Below are 19,223 nucleotides of genomic sequence, written 5' to 3' on the forward strand. Positions count from 1 at the left end.
CGACATATAATGAATACAAATTACACGATGTAGAAAAAAATATCTCTTAGTGATTATAAACATTCTTACATAGAGTCAATATTACAATAATGAATTGGCTCTAAGATACCTACTCTAACAAGACATGCACAAGAGTTGTTCTTTAGAGTTCAAACATGCCAATTCGATTGAGTTTGGAGAGCTTATAGCTAGTCTAGGATTTAACTATAAAGGACTAAGCCATCTCTACACAAATTGGTCACAAGTTTGAGTCATTCCCTTGATGATTCCATGAGAGGATGAAACCAATTAACCTTAAATCGATTATAGGCATGATGTCTAAGCTTAACCCCACTATCGTGTGATGTTGGAATGCGACACGAGCTGTTCCGCTATATTGAAACTCTAAGCCCATACACAAGGTAACTCCACCCCTACTTAGAGCTGATTTAATTTGGGATTTGTATAAATCACAAAACAATTATATTAAAAAAAAGACATGTTTATCATTTTTTTTTTTTTTTTGGGGGGTGATATTACATCTAAATTATGCGCTAACAAAGGAAATTGCATCTTAAAATCTTAATTATAAAATTATGTTTATGATCAATGTTTTAAAACCCAATCCGAGCCTTGACCCGATCAAGGGTCCGGGTCCTGAGTTAATCGGTCCAACCAGTTTAACTGGCGGGTTAAACCGATGACATTAGTGTGATATAATAAAAAGAATTTGAATCCTAAAAATTAATGGGTTTAAATATAATTTTAGAAAAAAATAATAATTTAAACTTTGAAATAAATTGTTAGATTAAAGACAAATAAATAAATTAAATTGATAAAAAAAAATCAGAGGGAGAGGTCAAACTTCTAGAACTTGAATGAAAAAAAACAATGATATTAAAGTAATCTTAATAAATTGACCAAAATAGAATTTTAATTAAAATAACTAGAAATAAAATACAATAATACTCAAATTATCTAATTATCTAATTAATAACAATAATACTAGCCTACAAATATCTTTCACTAACACCTCTCACTAACTCATGTGACAGCTTACAATTAGTTTAGTCAACGAGATCCATATAAACCGACCAATTTGTAAGTTAACACGTTGCATTTGTGAGAGATCATTAATGAAAAGTGTTTGTCAAATATTACTCATATTAATATATTATATAAATATATAGAAGAACTAATGTATTAATATAAATATATAGAAGAACGTGAAGAAGAGAATCTCACAATCTTATTCCTATCCCATCCTCTTTCTCCCAGAAAAACCACAACCATCCATTTCTTCATTGCAAACACATCTCTCATAATCTCACACCCGATTACAAACTCTCCTCCCCTTTATCCACATTTCAATCATCAAACAAACATCACCAATCCACGATTCCAATTCATCATCAAAAATCTCAATCATAATCATAATCATAATCAAAATCCAATGGAGAACCCCATCAATCTTCCTCATACCCATAGCAGCTATATTCAAGTTTTCAGAATATGGTGTATTCAAGTTCTCACTTCTCATAATCAACACAGCTTCAACAGCAATAAAATACAAGATTTCAAAATCGACAACACAATGAACACATGGTGAGAACTGAGATGAAGTGAATCGAGATGAAATGAACCACAAACCTCGACGGACGGCGACTATAGTACGGCTAGCGGTGGAAGATTTTGGCACACAACGTGGCCGAAGTTTTGATTGTAGATATTCACTGCAAAATTGAAAAATGGAAAGGGTTTTGCTACTTATCAGGTAGGAAATGCATTAACCCGGTTTTGACACAAAACCGGTTGGATCGACGGGTTGCTCCCGATCCAACTATAGGTCATTTCGGACAAATGCATATTCCCGATTTTTATGGTGGCTCGGCCCAGCTTAAAGACCAGTTCCCGGTTGAACCGGTTAAACCAACCGATCGGGTTTTAAAACATTATTTATGATTAGTGATCCTCGATTTGCGCATACAATTTCAAAATATACTTCAATAAAAGCTAGAATACTTTCTTAATTTGGAGTTCTCGATAAAATTTGAAGCTTTTGCTGAATTGGAATTTTCTTCTCTTAAGCATAGCAATACGTACTTATGTAGTCTTACGGATAATCACAAAAGTATTTATGTAGCACTTCCATTGTATGAAAATAATACAATGAAATACTATAACATATAAGAGAAGTATTAATCTTACAAAGACAAATACAAAAAGGGCATATAAAGACAATTGATACCTTTGATCTTCATGATTTCTCTCCCTCTTTTTTTCATTTTTTTTTTGTTTTTTTCTTCTTTTTGTAACTCTTTTTGTATAGGTCTTTGTAAGGATAACATTTTTGAATATATAAAACAAGTTTTGAGTTTCTTTTTCTTTTTTCTTTTTAAATATTTTACTTCATCTCTCTCTAAAATCCTGATTCCAGAGAAAGTTGAGTGCATTAGGAAGAAACTTCCAAGTCCAGAGTTTTGTAAGGCAATTATGAGTGCAGAAACCATGGATTCTATGCTACAGAAATATTCAGTTGCTCATACATAAGAGATCCACAACTTGCCTTAAAACAGAGGCTTGCTAAAACTACAAAAAGATTAGAAGCAGTTTGAAAGAGTTCATAGTACATGCAGATTACACATTACATGAATAATATACCAAAAGAGCTTCACAATCACAAATGCATCACCAGACGCAACGGTAGGTAACATGCGATTCTGTTATTTCGCCACTATAGGTTACTTTTACCACCTGCCCTCTCTCCAGTCCATAATAGCGTGCAATTGCATCTTTTTTTAACATTCTAGGAAGCTGAGAAGGAATATTGGGACAAAAATGCTTAGTTTAAGTAAAATTTGATCGATAAGGTGAAGCAATACATGTTCCCAGGTACAAGTTATGCACAGTACTTGAAGAAGTTTCCAAACTGTCTTTAAAACAGTTTTTTATGCAAAAGAGGTAATGCAAGCAATACGCGTGGATATTCTTCTAGTTAGCACATATAAATCAAACTCTTTCATACCATAACAAGAACTTAAATAATGGAACACTAAGAATTTCTTCTAGGAAAGCAATTCAGTGACAGATGGATTCATTAGCTCAAAATACTTTTACATAAGTTGTTTACTAAAGACCTAATCATGAGGTGGTTCTCCTTCACTTTAATCAATGTTTACCAAAGAAGAAAGGGACCCTAACTAGGAAGCCAATAGTGTTTTATCTGCATATGGAAGTATAGGAATTTATAACGGCCTAAAGCATGGAGTGAGAAGTACCTTTGACTTTTAACCTAGAAATATGCACAGTAAAATGTTACTCCAGAAAAATTCGATATTGTTCCTCAAGTTTACTTTAATTTGTTTTATTGTTTATTTACCTTTGGGTAAAATGCTTGGTACATGGAATAATTGCCAGTAGCTTAGGAGGGACCTTTTTGCTGACGACGAATTTTTAATTCTCTCATAACTGAAAACTAGAAATTAATGATGCCAAATAGAAATTCTTCACACCCAACAAAAGCACTGGAGTAGCAAGATAATGCGCTTACTTGATAAACCCCAAAAGAATTTTAGCAATCCAGTAGAAACCCTTTGGCGCCATGGCAATTACATACTTTTGAAATGCATCATTACTATTCAAGTGAAAATAATATGTACCGTTCTTATATATATACTAGCATGTGTCTCACAAGTCCATTCATTCTCCTCTAAATTTCGGTTCTTAATTTATGTTAATCCAACTTCAGGTTTCCAGATCCTTTATCATTCCTAAAACTTTTGCTCTCATTCCTAGAACATTCTTCCAGCATAAAATATGTATCTACAGAAATTAATTCAACAGTAAGCACTAGATATTATACTTCTTTGTCTTTGATTCCAATTTATGTTCATCTACCCATGGATGCAGAAACTGTGTAAATCAAAGTTTTTGAAATAAATGTCGACAACTAGACATAGCGTGGAATGACTTCTCGGAGATGGATTTAACTCATATAACTTCAAATTTAGACCAGAAAACTAATAATTGTTTGACAATAATGTTTTTTTAGCAAGGGAATAACCTAAAATGTAAGATCTCTTCCTCTGCGACAAGAGGTCTTGGATAGGTGCCTCACACCAGCATTGAGGCAGGGAGAGGGAGGGATTTGGCATGGATGCAGATATTGTGTATATCAAAGTTTTTGAAATAAATGTAGACATAGCGTGGAATGACTTCTCAGAGATGGATTTAGCTCATATAACTTCAAATTTAGACCAGAATACTAATAATTGTTTGACAATAATGTTTCTTTAGCAAGGGAATAATCTAAAAGGTAAGACCTCTTCCTCTGCGACAAGAGGTCTTGGATAGGTGCCTCACACCAGCATTGAGGCAGGGAGAGGGAGGGATTTGGCTCATTTTTTGGGATGAGTGGTATGATGATTAAAAAAAAAAAAAAAAAAAAAAAGTAGTATAGCATTATGTGCAAGTGCTGAAGTGCAATGCAAAAAACATTAAATTGACTGTTGATAATACAAACATGAAAATTGGAAAATTTTATAATTTAAATATATTTTAATACTAAAAAAATTAGTAAATTGCAAGCATGATGGTGAGGGTTCTTGTTTTAGCAGCATTAGAAATGTTAATTGTACAATGGTGGTGATAATAATCATATGATGATGGTACAATGGTATATCTGATGGTAGTTTTACTGTGATAGAGGTGGAGACAGTGATGATAGTATGGTTGTGATTGGTGAGAGCATTACTGGTTGGATAGAGGTGATAGTTATAGTTGAAGTTCTATAATTACATACATTATGAACAAAAAGAAAGAGAATCTCAACATTGTGCACTAATTGATCTACTTAAGTGAAGTATTAAGTTAAGTGCTAAATGGTAATGTGTTTACCAAGCACACTTGAAATAATACACATTGTGAATATATGTTAATGTCTTAAGTTTTAAATTTTCAGATCCAAGTGTCGAACTTTGTTATCTCCAAAGCCCCTCATCACTAAACCCTCTTTGCATTTCCTTAAATTAAATGCCAAATTTATTAAAAAAAAATGGCCTTTCTACATAGCTTATACATTAATCAGGGAAAAAATTTAAATTGTTTGTCATTAAGGCTTTGGATAAACATTTTAACCTTTGTGACATTTAGTGCACAAGAAGTCTGTAGGCGATCATGAAGAACAAAGCAAACCAACAGAAAAGACAGCAAAAAGAGCTATTTTATTTATATGTTTTACTGGAGTACCAAACTGACCTGCTTTTCTTCTATACTATACTTCTTTAGGACTCTGTCCTTCTCTTGATCAGTCAATACCTGATGGTTGGGTTTCAAGACATGCTTTGTGATATTAATGAGTAAGTCCGTAATCTGATAACAAACCAAGTCAAGTGAGAGATCAAGAACATAGAACATGTTGAAAATTTATTGCATATATTTAAAAAAAAATAATCAACTAATAACTTTTTGTATTAGATCAGCAAAATAAGTAGTTTGCACACACAAAGGATCATGCCAGGAAGAACGAAAATGAAGAATTAACTCATTTAACAGCAGAATTTGCACACACAAAGGCAAATCACTGTCGAAGAACAAACATGTGAATTAATTCATTTAACAGCTAAAAGCAGTATATAGGTTTCCAAAGTTCTGAAGTAAAATAATTTAAAACAATAAAGGTACATGCGTATAGTTGGCAACCCAAGATGGATAAGTAATCTCTGAACCAGTTAATTTACACACATGCCCAATGCTGCAAATGCAGGAAAATATGGCAATTTCAATTATAACTTTCAAGTCAATTATATAGAGTTGATTACCTAGATCTTAATTTAAATATTCCAATTTGGCAGTCTAGAAGAAAAAGGAAATAAAACCAAAACCCTTATGAGTGCACAATCAACTACTAATTCCAAATTTCTTCATTTCCCTTGACATTCTTTGTTACCAAATGTAGCATCAAATCCTGTGAAGTACTGTGAGTTAAATACCAAAGAATTTGGATTCAGTAATTTCTTTCCCTTTTCCAGGATCCCACATAGGTAATCTTGATAGAATCGGTAATCCATAATACCCAGAACTTGTTTTGCACGGGATATCATAATGAACTAATAATTTTGGCTGATGAGGCAACAAGAAGAACATAATGCAACCATTGGTAACAAGTCTTAATAATTCCGTTTTTTCAAGAGTAATTTTTTGTTCCCTAAGTTCTAATGTTTTTCAGGAGTTAACTAAGCTGTATCACAGCTCTCTATATATGTTTGGGGGATATTCTCTGAAGTATGAAAGAATATATAGTAATTTAATGCTTTCAGCTTATCTTATGGTTTATATGATGCATATCAATGTAGCTGTGATGCCATAGGTTTCTTCAAGTGATCCCTGGACTTTTACTATTAACTCAACATCTAATCAGCCCAAGATGTGATGCGAAGACAAATCTAGGTATAATGCCCAAATCCTTCTCTTTTCTTCTTTTTCTACTTATCAAAAGCTGCTGTTCACAGCTATAAAGACAACTCATAAAACTTTGTTCATTGATCATATTGTCACCTCAAAAGCATTATATAAACCTCAAAAGTATGACTTAGTTCCCATACTTACCATAACCCTCACAACAATGCATAAACATATTAGAGACGGCCTATAGTTTCTGTCATGCATCATTTTTCTAATTAGAGACAGCAATTACTTTCCATCAATTGGTTATCTTACTAGATATTGGTGAGAGAAGTTGGTAGCAAAGCATAACCATACAAATAAATTGTTAACAATAAAACCACTGACTTAGCATAGTAAGACATAACGATATATTGGAAAGCAGAAAACAAATCACAAGAAAGATAACAGAGATTAACTGAAATGACACCCAAAAAGGAGCTTGTTTGAAAAAATGGAGAAAATCTAATTCCTAGCCAACATGACCACTCAGTCAATTGAAGTGATAAAAGTGCCCTTCTTAAACATATTACCACAACAACTCCTTTAACCCTTATCTTCACCATTTTTATTGAAATCCTCCAATATCATTTGAGAGTTGACAAAAGCTTTGAAGCACAAAATCAAATTGAGACTAGCATCTTCATTAAATACATTGCACATCACAAAGAGGTAAGATGACAATGTTTAGGGCATGAAGCTTTTATTATCAACTTTTTAGGTTACAGTTATAAGCTTCATGTTCATCATTGATTTACACTACTTTAATGCTACATATACTTTTTTAAGACTTGATTGTGTGAGTTTAGGTGCCAAAAGATGTTGAGTTTTTTTACTTGATCTCGGTGTGTGAAAATTTTCACACTTTAAAATTACTTTATGAGTGTATGTTGTGCATGTATAACTAAATCTTAGAATAATATGACTTATTATTTAAAGTCCAGAAATTAAATAAAAAAATAAAAAAAAATTAATAACTAAATCATCATTCCTCCTCCCTCTCACTACGGAAAACACAACTTGAGCAACTTGGTTCAAGAAGAGGCACCATGTATGAGGCAGATGCTACCAATAACTACTTTCACCTCTCAAAACTCCAAAAAAATGATATATTATCTTCAACTTCTCAAAGCAAGATTGTTACGTTACCAAGTAACCTAAAAGCTTAAGCTAATAGATAAGGGCCTAACAACAGGTTTTATGCTCTTCTATTATTTCATTCTCAAGAAATTGTATATAAATAAACAAAAACCAATTTGCTTCATAGTTTGAGAGAGCAAACTTCAACTTCTCATTTTCATTTTACAATATCCATTTTCAAACAATAAAGATCATAAAATGATAGGAAACTAGTCCTAAACAACAACAAAGGCTAGGGAAATATTCACAACATGTGAATCTCATGTCAATACCTACCCATCAATTCAGAGATATGATTTTGGTTTTCACTCAAACAGACCCCATCTAAATCTAATCTAAGTTTCAGATATGCCACTAGAGATGGAAAAAGAAGAGCATGAAATGGCTTAGTAAAGGGTATCTTGTCAGTGGAAATTAAGGTCTTTTAAGATATAACCTTTACAGCATGATTGCCAGACATAATCTAACCTACTTCAAAATTTCCTTCCCGCACAAGTGCCATGGTTATCATTGTGTAGCCTAAAAATTGTGATACCACATCCCTGATTCTTGACTACTGTGAAAACAGTAACCTAGAAAGCCAGATATAGGAGTGAATACAGCAATCTTAATGATCTCACACTGGTTTAATCTTTAGGAAATAACCAACAAAATACAACAAACATGTCAATCATCCATGTAGAAAAAGTCCTGAAACTGGATATATTTTAATGGTTAAATGAATGGGTGACCAATTGAATTAAAATGATTCCCAATCCAACGTAATAAAAATAATATCAACAAGAGGAATCTAGCAAAGAAAACTTAATATCAGAAAAGATACCTGGAATAATTCCACTTTGAATGGGAAAAGATCCACAGCTTTCAGAGCCTGGTTTGTTATTTGGTTTTGTAGGATTAATATCAGCCCAGATAAACTATCTTTATTAACAATTTGAGTTGCAATGCTACGGATTACATTAACTTTAATCATGCCAGGCCCACAGAAAATTACCACTATCTGCAATCACAAAAACATCCACTGGAAAAATCCATAACTCATCACATTAAATAATAAATTATTAGCATATAATGACATTAAGTAACAGCAACAGACCATGCAAGTGAACTACTAAAAGTAACTGAATTAAGAGTGCCACTGTCTGTGCTTTGCCCGCAGCAGCTGTAGCTGTACAGTGCATTTTTGTTGTGGTATAGCCGATAAACAATTCAGACTTAGTTTGGCACCAAATTGCAAACAAATTTTAGACTAAAAATCACATATCCTAAAGTTCATAATTTAACCTATTCTAGTGAGTCCGAAACCCAAAAGATAGTAAATTAAATTTACAATCAAAAGAAAATCGTCATAAATTAGCCATAATTTTAGTGGAAACTGATGCCCAAACCATAAGGCCTAAAACAAAGCTGCAATCAGAAGAAAAATTAATATAATGCCTCAGCTCTGGAACCCAAAAAAAAAAAAAAGGGAAAGATTCTGATAATATTACAATGTGAAGAAAAAACTTCCTTTTTCAGGTCTTCTTCTTTCCTCAAGCTCCATGCAGTGACACTAATAATCCTCAAGATTATGAACACGAAATTAGGATAAAAATATAAAAAAGTAGAGAAGTTTACCCTTTTAGAAGGGTATGATCGATGAGTAACTGAGATACGGAGTCGGTCAACATCTGGGTCTTGGCCGTGAATAGCTCGAAAATCGTGCAGAGAGAGATTGATCTCAGAGAGAGGAACATCGTAACCCCGGTCTCTCAACATCTCCAAAACAGTTCTACGTGACAAGTAGTATCTGTGACTGTCTCTGCTGCCTTGGTCCACCAAGCTGCCAAGGCAATTTCCCACTGCCTCTTTTCCTTCAAATCCATTGCCTTCCATCTGCTACTCTGCTCACTCTCCCTCCCACCCTCCAAGTTTACGCTGTTATTACAATTGCGTCGAGACAATTCTTGGCCCGCGGTACTTTGAGTCTACTTTAAACAAATCAGGTAGGACTCTTGGTTCTAATATATTATATATGTAAGATGTCACGTATAATTGAGATAATTGTCCCGTCTTTATCTAAGAAATATTGTTTTAAAGTTAAAATTGGATTAGCAATTGTTAATTTAAGAAATGTATTTTCTAATATTTAAAAGATAAAGACCTTGAGTTATTAGACTAAAACGTAACGCGAATTAAGTCCTTACTTCTAAGGGTGCGTTTCATTTAACGAGAGGTTGAATTACTAAAAATGTTGACTACTAAAATCTTATATTACTTTAAAAATTATCGAGAATTTTTAAAAAAAATAGTTAAAGGAATCTTTAAGAAAATGATTAGAATAAATAAATTGGTGGATATGTTATTTAAATTACTAAATTATTTTTTTTAAATATTAATATAATATTATTTTTATTATTAATTTTTAAATAATTTATTTAACCCCAAATATTTCAAATTTAGCTAAACCACTCCCGTGTATATAAAACTTTAATTTATAGCAAAATTACTCCCACCACCTTGCTGCCGCCTATCGCCACCGCAAACCACCCCCAAAAGTCACTGTGAGCAACCCGCTGTGATTGGGAGGCCTTGATATGGCCGTTTCTGGCCATATTGATGGCCGAAACTGGCCATATCAGACTAGATTTGACCAGAAATAGCTAGATCCCTAGCCATTATCGGCCAAATCTGGGTGAGCTTTGGCCGTTAACGACCAGATCTATTCCGGTCAGAATAGATTAGATATGGCTGTTAATGACTAGATCCATGGCTGTTAATGGTCATATCTCATTCAGATATGGCTGATAAAGGCCAAGGATTTGGCTGTCAATCTGGCCAGAAATGGCCAAAATAGATCTGGCCAGAAATGGTCAAAATAGATCTGGCCATTTTCGGTGATGGTGGGCTACTCCCAATGACTCCAAGTGACTTTCGGCAACTTCCCGCGGCGGCCGATGGTGGTTTGGCTGGCGGCAGGTGGGTGGGGGTGGTGGCTTGGGTAAGCTAAAATTTGTTTCGATTTCAAAGGTAATTTTGTCCAAAAAGTTAATTAATTGGGGTAAAATGGTAAAAGCAAGATTCATGTAAATAAATTTAAAAATAAGGGCATTATTTTCATAAAATTTTATTAATAAGGGATAGAATTGTAACAAAAAAAAAATTACCCAAATAATCTTATAATACTTAAGAGAATGGAGGTAATCAGATTACCTCCAATATTACAATAATAACTTCTATTGGTATTTACAGATTACCGACATCTTATATTACTTGACAACCAAACGTGGTAATCAAGTAATATAAGATGACATAACCCCAATAATCACACATAATCCCCAACCAAACACCCCCTAATTATATCCTTAAATAACAAGAGTAAATACATATGTTAAATCCAATGGCCAATCACGTAAATTACAAAAGTGTTAAGGGTGTGTTAGTTAGAATTGTGTTTTTGTTTCCTATTTTTCTGAAAATATTGAAAAGGATTGAAAAAAGCAAAAAATGCAAACGTTTCGATATGTTGTCTGAAATTAGTATTTGAAAACGCAAAAATCAAAATGCATTTGGCATATTTGTCTGAAAATACAAAGAACAAAATATAAAATATGTTACTTCCAAAATTGATTAAAAAAAAACCTTTTAAATGACCACTCATTTTGTTCGTCTCGAAGAGCTTTTCTTACATATGTCAATGGTTAGTTTTCGTTTACAATGTTGGTTTAAAAATCTAACCTACATTTTTAACTCACAACTAGGGCATGTTTGTTTTCACCTTTGAAGTCTTTGAAAAAGTCTTTTATATTCAAATATTTAATGGTTGTTTAGTTTTTCCACTTAAGAATGAGAATCAGTCATATTCCTCTTAATAGAAAAAAAAACAAAAAATTTACGCTTTTAACTTAAAACTCAAGACTTAATTGTTTGTCTTAAATAACTTCTCAAAAATATCCCTATTCTAATTTTAAAATTTCAATTTGTTAGGGTATAACTGCGCTATATGAAGGAACAACACCTCCCAAGAATATTGGAGATAAAGAAAGAGATTTTTTTTATTTAAACTTCGCTCCCTGATTTAGAGAACTTTAATCCTTAAATAGCCTAACAGGCCAACATTCCTAATCGCTCAAAAGACTTACTTAACATAACACTACAACAAGGAAATACCCTTTATTCCTAATACGAAATAAATCCCGATTAAATAACAAACTAACTTCTTCCCACCAACTAAACAAATAACTACTAAATAAAACCATCCTCCAATTCAGCTTCCATTGTCACATAATCCTTGTACCATTTTGGAGGTTGTTGAATTCTCTTCGAAGTTCTCCTGAAACCTTCCATATCTGCACTCCTAACATTTCCCATCCCATCTGGCACAACCTTGTCCTCAAGGTTGGGAGGTAGCTTGCAATCAAATCTACCTCATCTTCTCGCGAAGCGTCCTCCAGAGACAGACCCTTCCACTGCACCAGAAGCTGCTCCACCAAGGCACCGTTCTTATGCACTGTGCGACGACCAACTACCGTAAGGGGACAAATCAGAGGTTGACCTTGATATGTCGAAAGAGGTAATAGGACGGCCGCAGCATGGGGCATTACATGACATGGCTCCAACAAGGACACATGAAAGATTGGATGTATGCAAGAGTCCTATGGTAGCTCCAATTTATAGGGGACCTTTCCAACATGCTTCAAGATTTTGAAAGGCCCATAAAATCATTTACCCAGCTTGGAGTAAATACCTCCGCGAACTGATAGTTGTCAGTATGGTTGTAGCCTCAAATAAACTAACTTTCCCTCTTGAAACTCCACTGGTCGCCGATACTTGTCTGCTGACTGGACCATTCGTTGTTGCGCGCAAATCAAATTCATCTTCAATTCCCGCAGGATGCTATCATGGTTGGCAAGCACACTATCCATAGCATCCAAATTGGACTCCCCACGAAAGGAGGATCACGACCATACACTAATTTGAAGGGTGTAGTGCCTGCAACTGAGTGGTATGACGTGTTGTAGAAAAGTTATGCCCAGGGTAAAAACTCAAACCACCAATGAGGCTGGTCCATAGTAAAACAGAGGAGATACTGCTCTAGCAGGCGGTTAGTGACTTCTATCATCCCATCCGTTTGGGGATGATAGGCTGAGCTATGTTGTAGCGTAGTACCACTTAGCCGAAACAAAACCTGCCAAAATATACTTAGAAAAATAGAATCATGATCACTATGGATTGACTTGGGCAGCCCGTGTAGTTTGTAAACCATATGCAAAAATAAGGTTGCGACTTTGGCTGCCGTACACCCTTCCACAAAGGACAAAAGTGTGTATATTTCGTTAGTCTGTCCACCACCACCAGAATCACTGAATACCCCACGGACATAGGTAATCCTATAACGAAATCTATTTCAACTTCTTCCCAGACTTGAGCCAGAACTAGTAGGGGCTAAAGAAGGCCGACTGGAGAGAGAGCGTGATGCTTTGCTTGTTGACAAACATAGCAGGCACGAGTGAATATTTTGACATCCTTTGCTAATCCTTTCTAGAAAAAATTTAAAGCAATTCTACCTTTCATTTTGCCAATGCCGCCATGTCCTCCAAAGGGTGACGAGTGGAATTCCTCCAATATCTGTCGTTTAATTCATCCAAGGGAGGGACTACAATGCGTCCCTGGTAAAACAACAAATTGTCATGAGCGGAATACCCGAGTTACAAATTGGGATCTACCGGTAGAGCCTTAATTATTTCTCCACACGTTTTGTCTTAAAGGAGAGCTACCCGGATCTGCTGCAATATATCAAATATTGGGACTGATAAAGCAAAGACAGCCCAGTCCTCGATCTCCTCATTCTGCTGTGACAAGGCATTGGCTGCGGCGTTGTCCTTTCCCTGCTAATAATTGATTATAAAGTCAAATCCCAACAACTTAACAAGGTAGGTGTGCTGCTCGAGTGTCTGAATCACTTGAGAAAGAATGTTTTGTAAATTTTGTTGATCAGTGCGGATAATAAATTTGCGCCCCAAGAGATATTAGCGCTAGCGCATCACGACTTCCTAGCTCCCTCACATACACAGAGGCTCATTGTAATCGTGGGGATAGTTTCTTACTGAAGAAAGCAATCAGATGACCGTGTTGCACGAGGACAGCGCCTACCCATATGCCGGAAGCATCAGTCTTTACTACAAACACATCCTAGAAGTTGTGCAAGGCTAGCACTGGCGCTTTAGTCATGGCCAATTTCAGAGATTCAAATGTGTCTTGAGCTTCCTGCGACCTTTCAAATTTGTTCTTTTGCAAGAGGGAAGTGAGGGGAGCTACCAAAGAAGCATAAGCCTTTATAAAACACCGATAATACCCTGTTAACCCAAGGAAACCCGCAGCTGCCTCACTATAGTCGAAGTTGGCCAAACAGTCATGACCTAGATTTTTGCTGGATCCGCTTCAACACCATCAGCCAAGACAATATGTCCTAGGTACTCTAGTCGGTGTACTCCAAAAACAATTTTTTCCATTTTGGCAAAAAGGTGATTGTCACGTAAACAAGTCAGTGTAGGTTAACAGGTCTCTTATAAGTGTTCAAATTAGTTTATAAACATTCTGAGTCAATCACAGTCAAATAGGTTCTATATTATTCTCTCGTTACGCTGCATGCTTAAATATTGAGAGTGAGAACCTTAGAGTGAATTATCTTTTCAGGGTACTTGCATGTCACCATCAGCCTCACGACAGTGTCAAAGATCCTCTATTTCATAATTCTTCAACTATAACAACAAAAGTTAACGAATATGGGTTAGGATCTATTTTCAGAATTTGTAGGTAGCTTATTGGTGATTTGATAAACACACGGGGTTTACTCAAACTTTCCTCTCTATATATAAATAAATATTTTGAAGAGTAATTAATTAGAAAAATGAAAAAAAAAAAAAAAAACGATATATTGCCATTAACGTTCGCTAAAGACAAAGCTGGTCGATAATAGTCTATTTGTATTTTATAAGAAAATAACAAAATTTTTAAATCCTGATGAAGAAATGAATTTAAATTGAAATAAATTAGATGCTATTACTCTTTGAATGAATAGGTTTTGTCTCTATCATAAACTTGTTCAGCAGGTTACATGCTATCGTAGTATTGTTGATTTAAATTCTATAGCTGAATATCAACCTTTGGATTTTCTCAAACAAATCTAATGGCTGAATTTTCGCCAGCGTATGATACGCGCGCCCGACCGCCACACAATCGTCAATTTATAAGCAAGAAATAATTGTGAAGGAAATTGAAACTAAAAACGCATTATATTCTGTTTTAAAATATACCAATTTCACTTTCTCTCACTGCAAAATGACTTCTCTTCTCGCCAACGGTATCTCCACCATCGATTCACCAAAACTCTCCAAAGCCTTTCATCCAAAATCCAAGCCCAATTTCAGTTCTTCAAGGCTCTTAAAGATCCGAGCTGATGTCGCCTACGGCGAAGGTAAGGTTTCAACTTCAAGTTCCGATGATAAAATTCAAGAAATTCTTCGTAATCGTGAATACGATAAGAAATTTGGTTTTACTGTGGATATTGACTCCTTCGCTATCCCTAAAGGCCTTTCCAAAGAAACTATTCGCTTAATTTCTTCTTTAAAAGAAGAACCTGATTGGATGCTTGAGTTTAGATTGAATGCTTTTGATAAATTCTTAAAAATGAAAGAACCTAATTGGTCTGACAATCGTTACCCACCTATTAATTTTCAAGATATTTGTTATTATTCTGCGCCCAAGAAGAAGCCCACCTTAAATAGCCTTGATGAGGCCGACCCTGAACTCCTTATGTACTTTGATAAACTGGGTGTTCCATTAAATGAGCGTAATCGGTTAGCTAATGTGGCGGTTGATGCTGTTCTTGATAGTGTTTCTATTGCCACCACACATAGGAAGACTCTAGAGAAGTCTGGTGTTATTTTCTGCTCCATTTCTGAAGCAATTAAGGAGTACCCAGATTTCGTTAGAAAGTATTTGGGAAGAGTTGTGCCTAGTGAGGATAATTACTATGCTGCTTTAAATTCTGCGGTGTTTAGTGATGGATCGTTTTGTTATATACCCAAGGGTACCAAGTGTCCGATGCAGATTTCCACTTATTTTAGAATTAATGCCTTGGAAACGGGGCAATTCGAGAGGACTTTGATAGTTGCTGATGACAGGAGTTTTGTGGAGTATTTGGAAGGCTGTACGGCTCCTTCATATGATAGGAATCAGCTTCATGCTGCTGTGGTTGAGTTATATTGTGCTGAGGGTGCGGAGATTAAGTACTCTACTGTTCAGAATTGGTATGCTGGGGATGAGGAAGGCAACGGTGGGATTTATAATTTTGTTACGAAGAGAGGTCTTTGTGCTGGGGCTCACTCTAAGATATCGTGGACTCAGGTGGAGACAGGATCGGCAATTACATGGAAGTACCCGAGTGTTGTTTTGGAAGGTGATGATACAGTGGGGGAGTTCTACTCTGTTGCATTGACGAACAATTATCAACAGGCTGATACAGGGACTAAGATGATACACAAAGGGAAGAATACAAAAAGTCGTATAATCTCAAAAGGTATTTCAGCTGGGAAATCAAGAAATTGTTATCGGGGGCTTGTGCAGGTTCAGTCAAAGGCAGAGAATGCTCGAAACTCCTCACAGTGTGATTCAATGCTTATTGGTGACAATGCAGCTGCCAATACCTATCCTTACATCCAGGTATTTTTCTTTGTTTTATTCGTGATTCTTCTCATATGACTCTTCTCATATTGCATTTCATTGACTACTTGTCCATTTTAGATATTTTCTTTGATGGTATTAATTAGTTCTATTCTTATATTCATCTCTGTATTTTCATGACTTCATCTTTTTGTTCAATATAATGTACCACTGTAGTCTATGCAAAATGCTATGTACTAATGGCTTAGAGGCATAATGGCAGAGCCTCCTGGAAAACTGTAAACAGGTGAGTCATGAATTTTTTTCCTGGTCTAGGGACAGAGAGGTGCAGGATTTTCCCCAATTCTTCAACTCTTTCCATAGTCAGATGGAAATCATGTATATTTCCATGTTTGCTTCTGGTAAAGTGCTGTCGAGTAGGGAAGACAGTCTATTTATGAATTCTTCAAACATTTCTTTTCTGTAAAATGTCAGTTATATAAACCTTTCGATAAGCCACATACTAGGATAGAATTTGAACTTTGACAGGAATCTTTGCCTGCCAAATTATCCCTACTGGTGTAAATTGGTCTGAAGTTTCTTCATCAATAAACTTAACTTATTGAAGATAAAACAGGCTGAAGGTTCAAGCTTCCAAATCCTTTGATCATCCTTCACAGAGTCCAAATAACCTTCTCAACTAAGGAAAGAATAGAAAATAATGTTTTAACTTCCTCATCTGCCTTACTTCTAACAAAATCAAAATTCCATCTCAAAGAATCATTAGGACAAACCAACCTGCTCACAATTGATACTTTGTGCACTTCGGATAAATGATCAAAGTATTCGGAATAATAAGCAAAAGAGATCTCTCCATGCCTGATAAATTTGAGGAATTGCCTTCCCGTGACTTAAATAACTCCTATGTACAATACTAGAATCCCATCCATTATCATTGAGCTCATGTTTGCTTCTAGCCACTTCATACGAATGGAAATTACTCAGTAGGGCAAATCGTTGAAGCCATATTCCGAACAAAAGCTATATTTCCTTTCACCAAGTTGTCAATCACTAATCCATCTTTATTTCTTGACCGAGAACTATGCTTCCAGTTGCCAAGGTGCAACTTCCTCTCCCCCTCCATCTTGTCCCGTAAAAAAATCTGTCATTAATTTTTCAATTTTACAAGCCACTTTCTCGGAATTGTGAACAAAGATAAATAAAAGATTGGAAGATTAGATGAAACTGAAAAAAATGAATTTTTTCCCCTTTAGACAAAAGAAGCCTTCTTCTACTCCTGAAGTCTTCTCCACCTTTCCAACAGTTGATTCCAAAACGTCAAGAGTCTTGGAATATCATTGAAAGGTAAAAGCAAGTATTTACGAGGCTAGTTCCCTGCTGAATACCTAATTCTGTCAGCCACTTTCCTTAACCTTCATTTCTGGATAATTAAAACCTGGCACAACACCTTTAGCCAAATGAATCTTCAGTCCTGATAAAGCGTAGAATAACTCCACCATAAAAGTTAAAAAAGTGATTTTTTCCTCCTCACATCTTGAGAAAAGACAAGGTATTGTTGCCAAATTGTAAATGAGCACCGACACTAAAAACTCTACTCACCTCTAATCCCTCGAAAAAACCTACATCTACTGCCTTCTCCGCTAACCTACTCAGCCCATCAGTGGCCATAGTAAACAAAAGTGGTGATAAAGGATCCCCTTGTTGCGGCCCTCTTGTAGATTCAAAATGTCCTCTTGTTATCCATCTTATTATTTACTATTATAATTTTGTGTGTGAATTCACGTCAACTTTCCTTTTCTCTTATGAAAGTCTAATGTCTGAGCTAGTGGAGTTAATAAGTAAAAGCTGTTATATGGAAAAAAATATTCATTCACATGCTGGATGGTGAAACCTCTTGCTTTTAGTTTTGAAGCAGTTCATTGCTATCTCCACTTTTCTTCCATCTTCCATCTGCATTTGAGCTGCTATTTTTGAGAATTTACTACAAGCCAAGTTCAGCCCTGTTGGTGAAATGCTTTGAACAACTATTCTTGAGTTGTGAGAAGTCCTCTTTGTAGCATATATTCCTAAAAAGTAGACATTCTGGTAGTATTCTTATGGTTTATTTGTTTGTGATTGCTATGTGAAGAAAATAGTGGTTCTTAATCTATTTTCATGAACAGGTGAAGAATCCTACTGCTCTTGTTGAACATGAAGCCAGCACCTCCAAAATCGGTGAAGATCAGCTGTTCTACTTTCAGCAGAGGGGAATTGACTATGAGAAAGCCATGGCTGCTATGATTTCCGGATTTTGCCGTGATGTCTTTAATGAACTTCCTGATGAATTTGGTGCTGAGGTGAACCAGCTCATGAGTTTGAAACTTGAGGGATCTGTGGGCTAGGATGCAATTGCAGTTTAGTCTACAAACGCAGTTTTTAATATAGTTAGTTAATTTGAAATTATAAGGTTGTAAGGTATGAGTAAATGTATGCTGTTTTTGTTACTGAAATAACTTACCCATCAAAATAATAATAATAATAATAATAGCCATATATTTTCTGTGAACATATGATTCTACAATCTGCGTGGTAGCTAACCTGAAGGGACATAGATATTAATCAGGAGGAGATATTTTAGCATACTTTGTAAAAGGTAATACGTTTTTGGAGGACAATATTAAGGTAAGGTGGTTGAGGAATGCAATGAAACTTTCTGAGAAATTTGGTGAGATACGATAATACCGTGCAGAGCTCAAATGGTTACTATGCAGATTTGATGCGGATTTTTTTAGCATTTTTGCTGACTTGCGTGCTGGAAAGGTTGGGGATTGAGGTCCTGTTCGGAATTATTGTAGGTTTTATGTTAATCATTCGTCCCTTAGTTTGTTAAGCGTTTTCACCGCATTCACAGAATTAATGAGGTTTGTGTCGCCTATATGCGTGAGCAGTTTTAAAAAACCAGCCATAAAAAACCANTTTCCAAGCTTTGTTTGAAAACGGTTTTTGAAATCCATCCTTTT

At 35.3% G+C, this 19,223-nt stretch overlaps 2 protein-coding genes across 2 annotated transcripts; one reads left to right on the forward strand and one right to left on the reverse strand.

Moving 5' to 3' along the window:
- Window positions 1-2,475: 2,475 nt before the first annotated feature.
- Window positions 2,476-9,516, reverse strand: LOC116105226 (DNA-directed RNA polymerase V subunit 5A-like). Its single transcript, XM_031391657.1, has 4 exons — window positions 9,178-9,516; window positions 8,384-8,560; window positions 5,236-5,349; window positions 2,476-2,793 (listed from the first exon to the last, which is right to left on the reverse strand). Exons 1-4 carry the CDS (start codon window positions 9,433-9,435, stop codon window positions 2,668-2,670), a joined length of 675 nt encoding a protein of 224 aa, XP_031247517.1. The 5' UTR covers window positions 9,436-9,516; the 3' UTR covers window positions 2,476-2,667.
- A 5,311-nt stretch (window positions 9,517-14,827) lies between these two features.
- LOC116105259 (UPF0051 protein ABCI8, chloroplastic-like) lies at window positions 14,828-18,771 on the forward strand. The gene is made up of 2 exons (XM_031391705.1): window positions 14,828-16,263; window positions 18,387-18,771. The coding sequence occupies exons 1-2, from the start codon at window positions 14,881-14,883 to the stop codon at window positions 18,603-18,605; spliced, it is 1,602 nt and encodes a 533-aa protein (XP_031247565.1). The 5' UTR covers window positions 14,828-14,880; the 3' UTR covers window positions 18,606-18,771.
- The last annotated feature ends 452 nt before the right edge of the window (window positions 18,772-19,223 follow it).

Source organism: Pistacia vera, unplaced genomic scaffold, assembly GCF_008641045.1.
Source record: "Pistacia vera cultivar Batoury unplaced genomic scaffold, PisVer_v2 Contig496, whole genome shotgun sequence".
Taxonomy (NCBI): domain Eukaryota; kingdom Viridiplantae; phylum Streptophyta; class Magnoliopsida; order Sapindales; family Anacardiaceae; genus Pistacia; species Pistacia vera.

Excerpts from the sequence above, each read along its gene's own strand:
- LOC116105226 (XM_031391657.1), bottom strand. The coding sequence starts at position 9,435 with ATGGAAGGCAATGGATTTGAAGGAAAAGAGGCAGTGGGAAATTGCCTT. Across the intron at positions 8,561-9,177 it reads GATCATACCCTTCTAAAAGG|ATAGTGGTAATTTTCTGTGG; the intron begins GTAAACTTCTCT and ends TTGTGATTGCAG. Across the intron at positions 2,794-5,235 it reads ATAGTATAGAAGAAAAGCAG|CTTCCTAGAATGTTAAAAAA; the intron begins GTCAGTTTGGTA and ends ATTCCTTCTCAG.
- LOC116105259 (XM_031391705.1), top strand. The coding sequence starts at position 14,881 with ATGACTTCTCTTCTCGCCAACGGTATCTCCACCATCGATTCACCAAAA. Across the intron at positions 16,264-18,386 it reads ATACCTATCCTTACATCCAG|GTGAAGAATCCTACTGCTCT; the intron begins GTATTTTTCTTT and ends TTTCATGAACAG.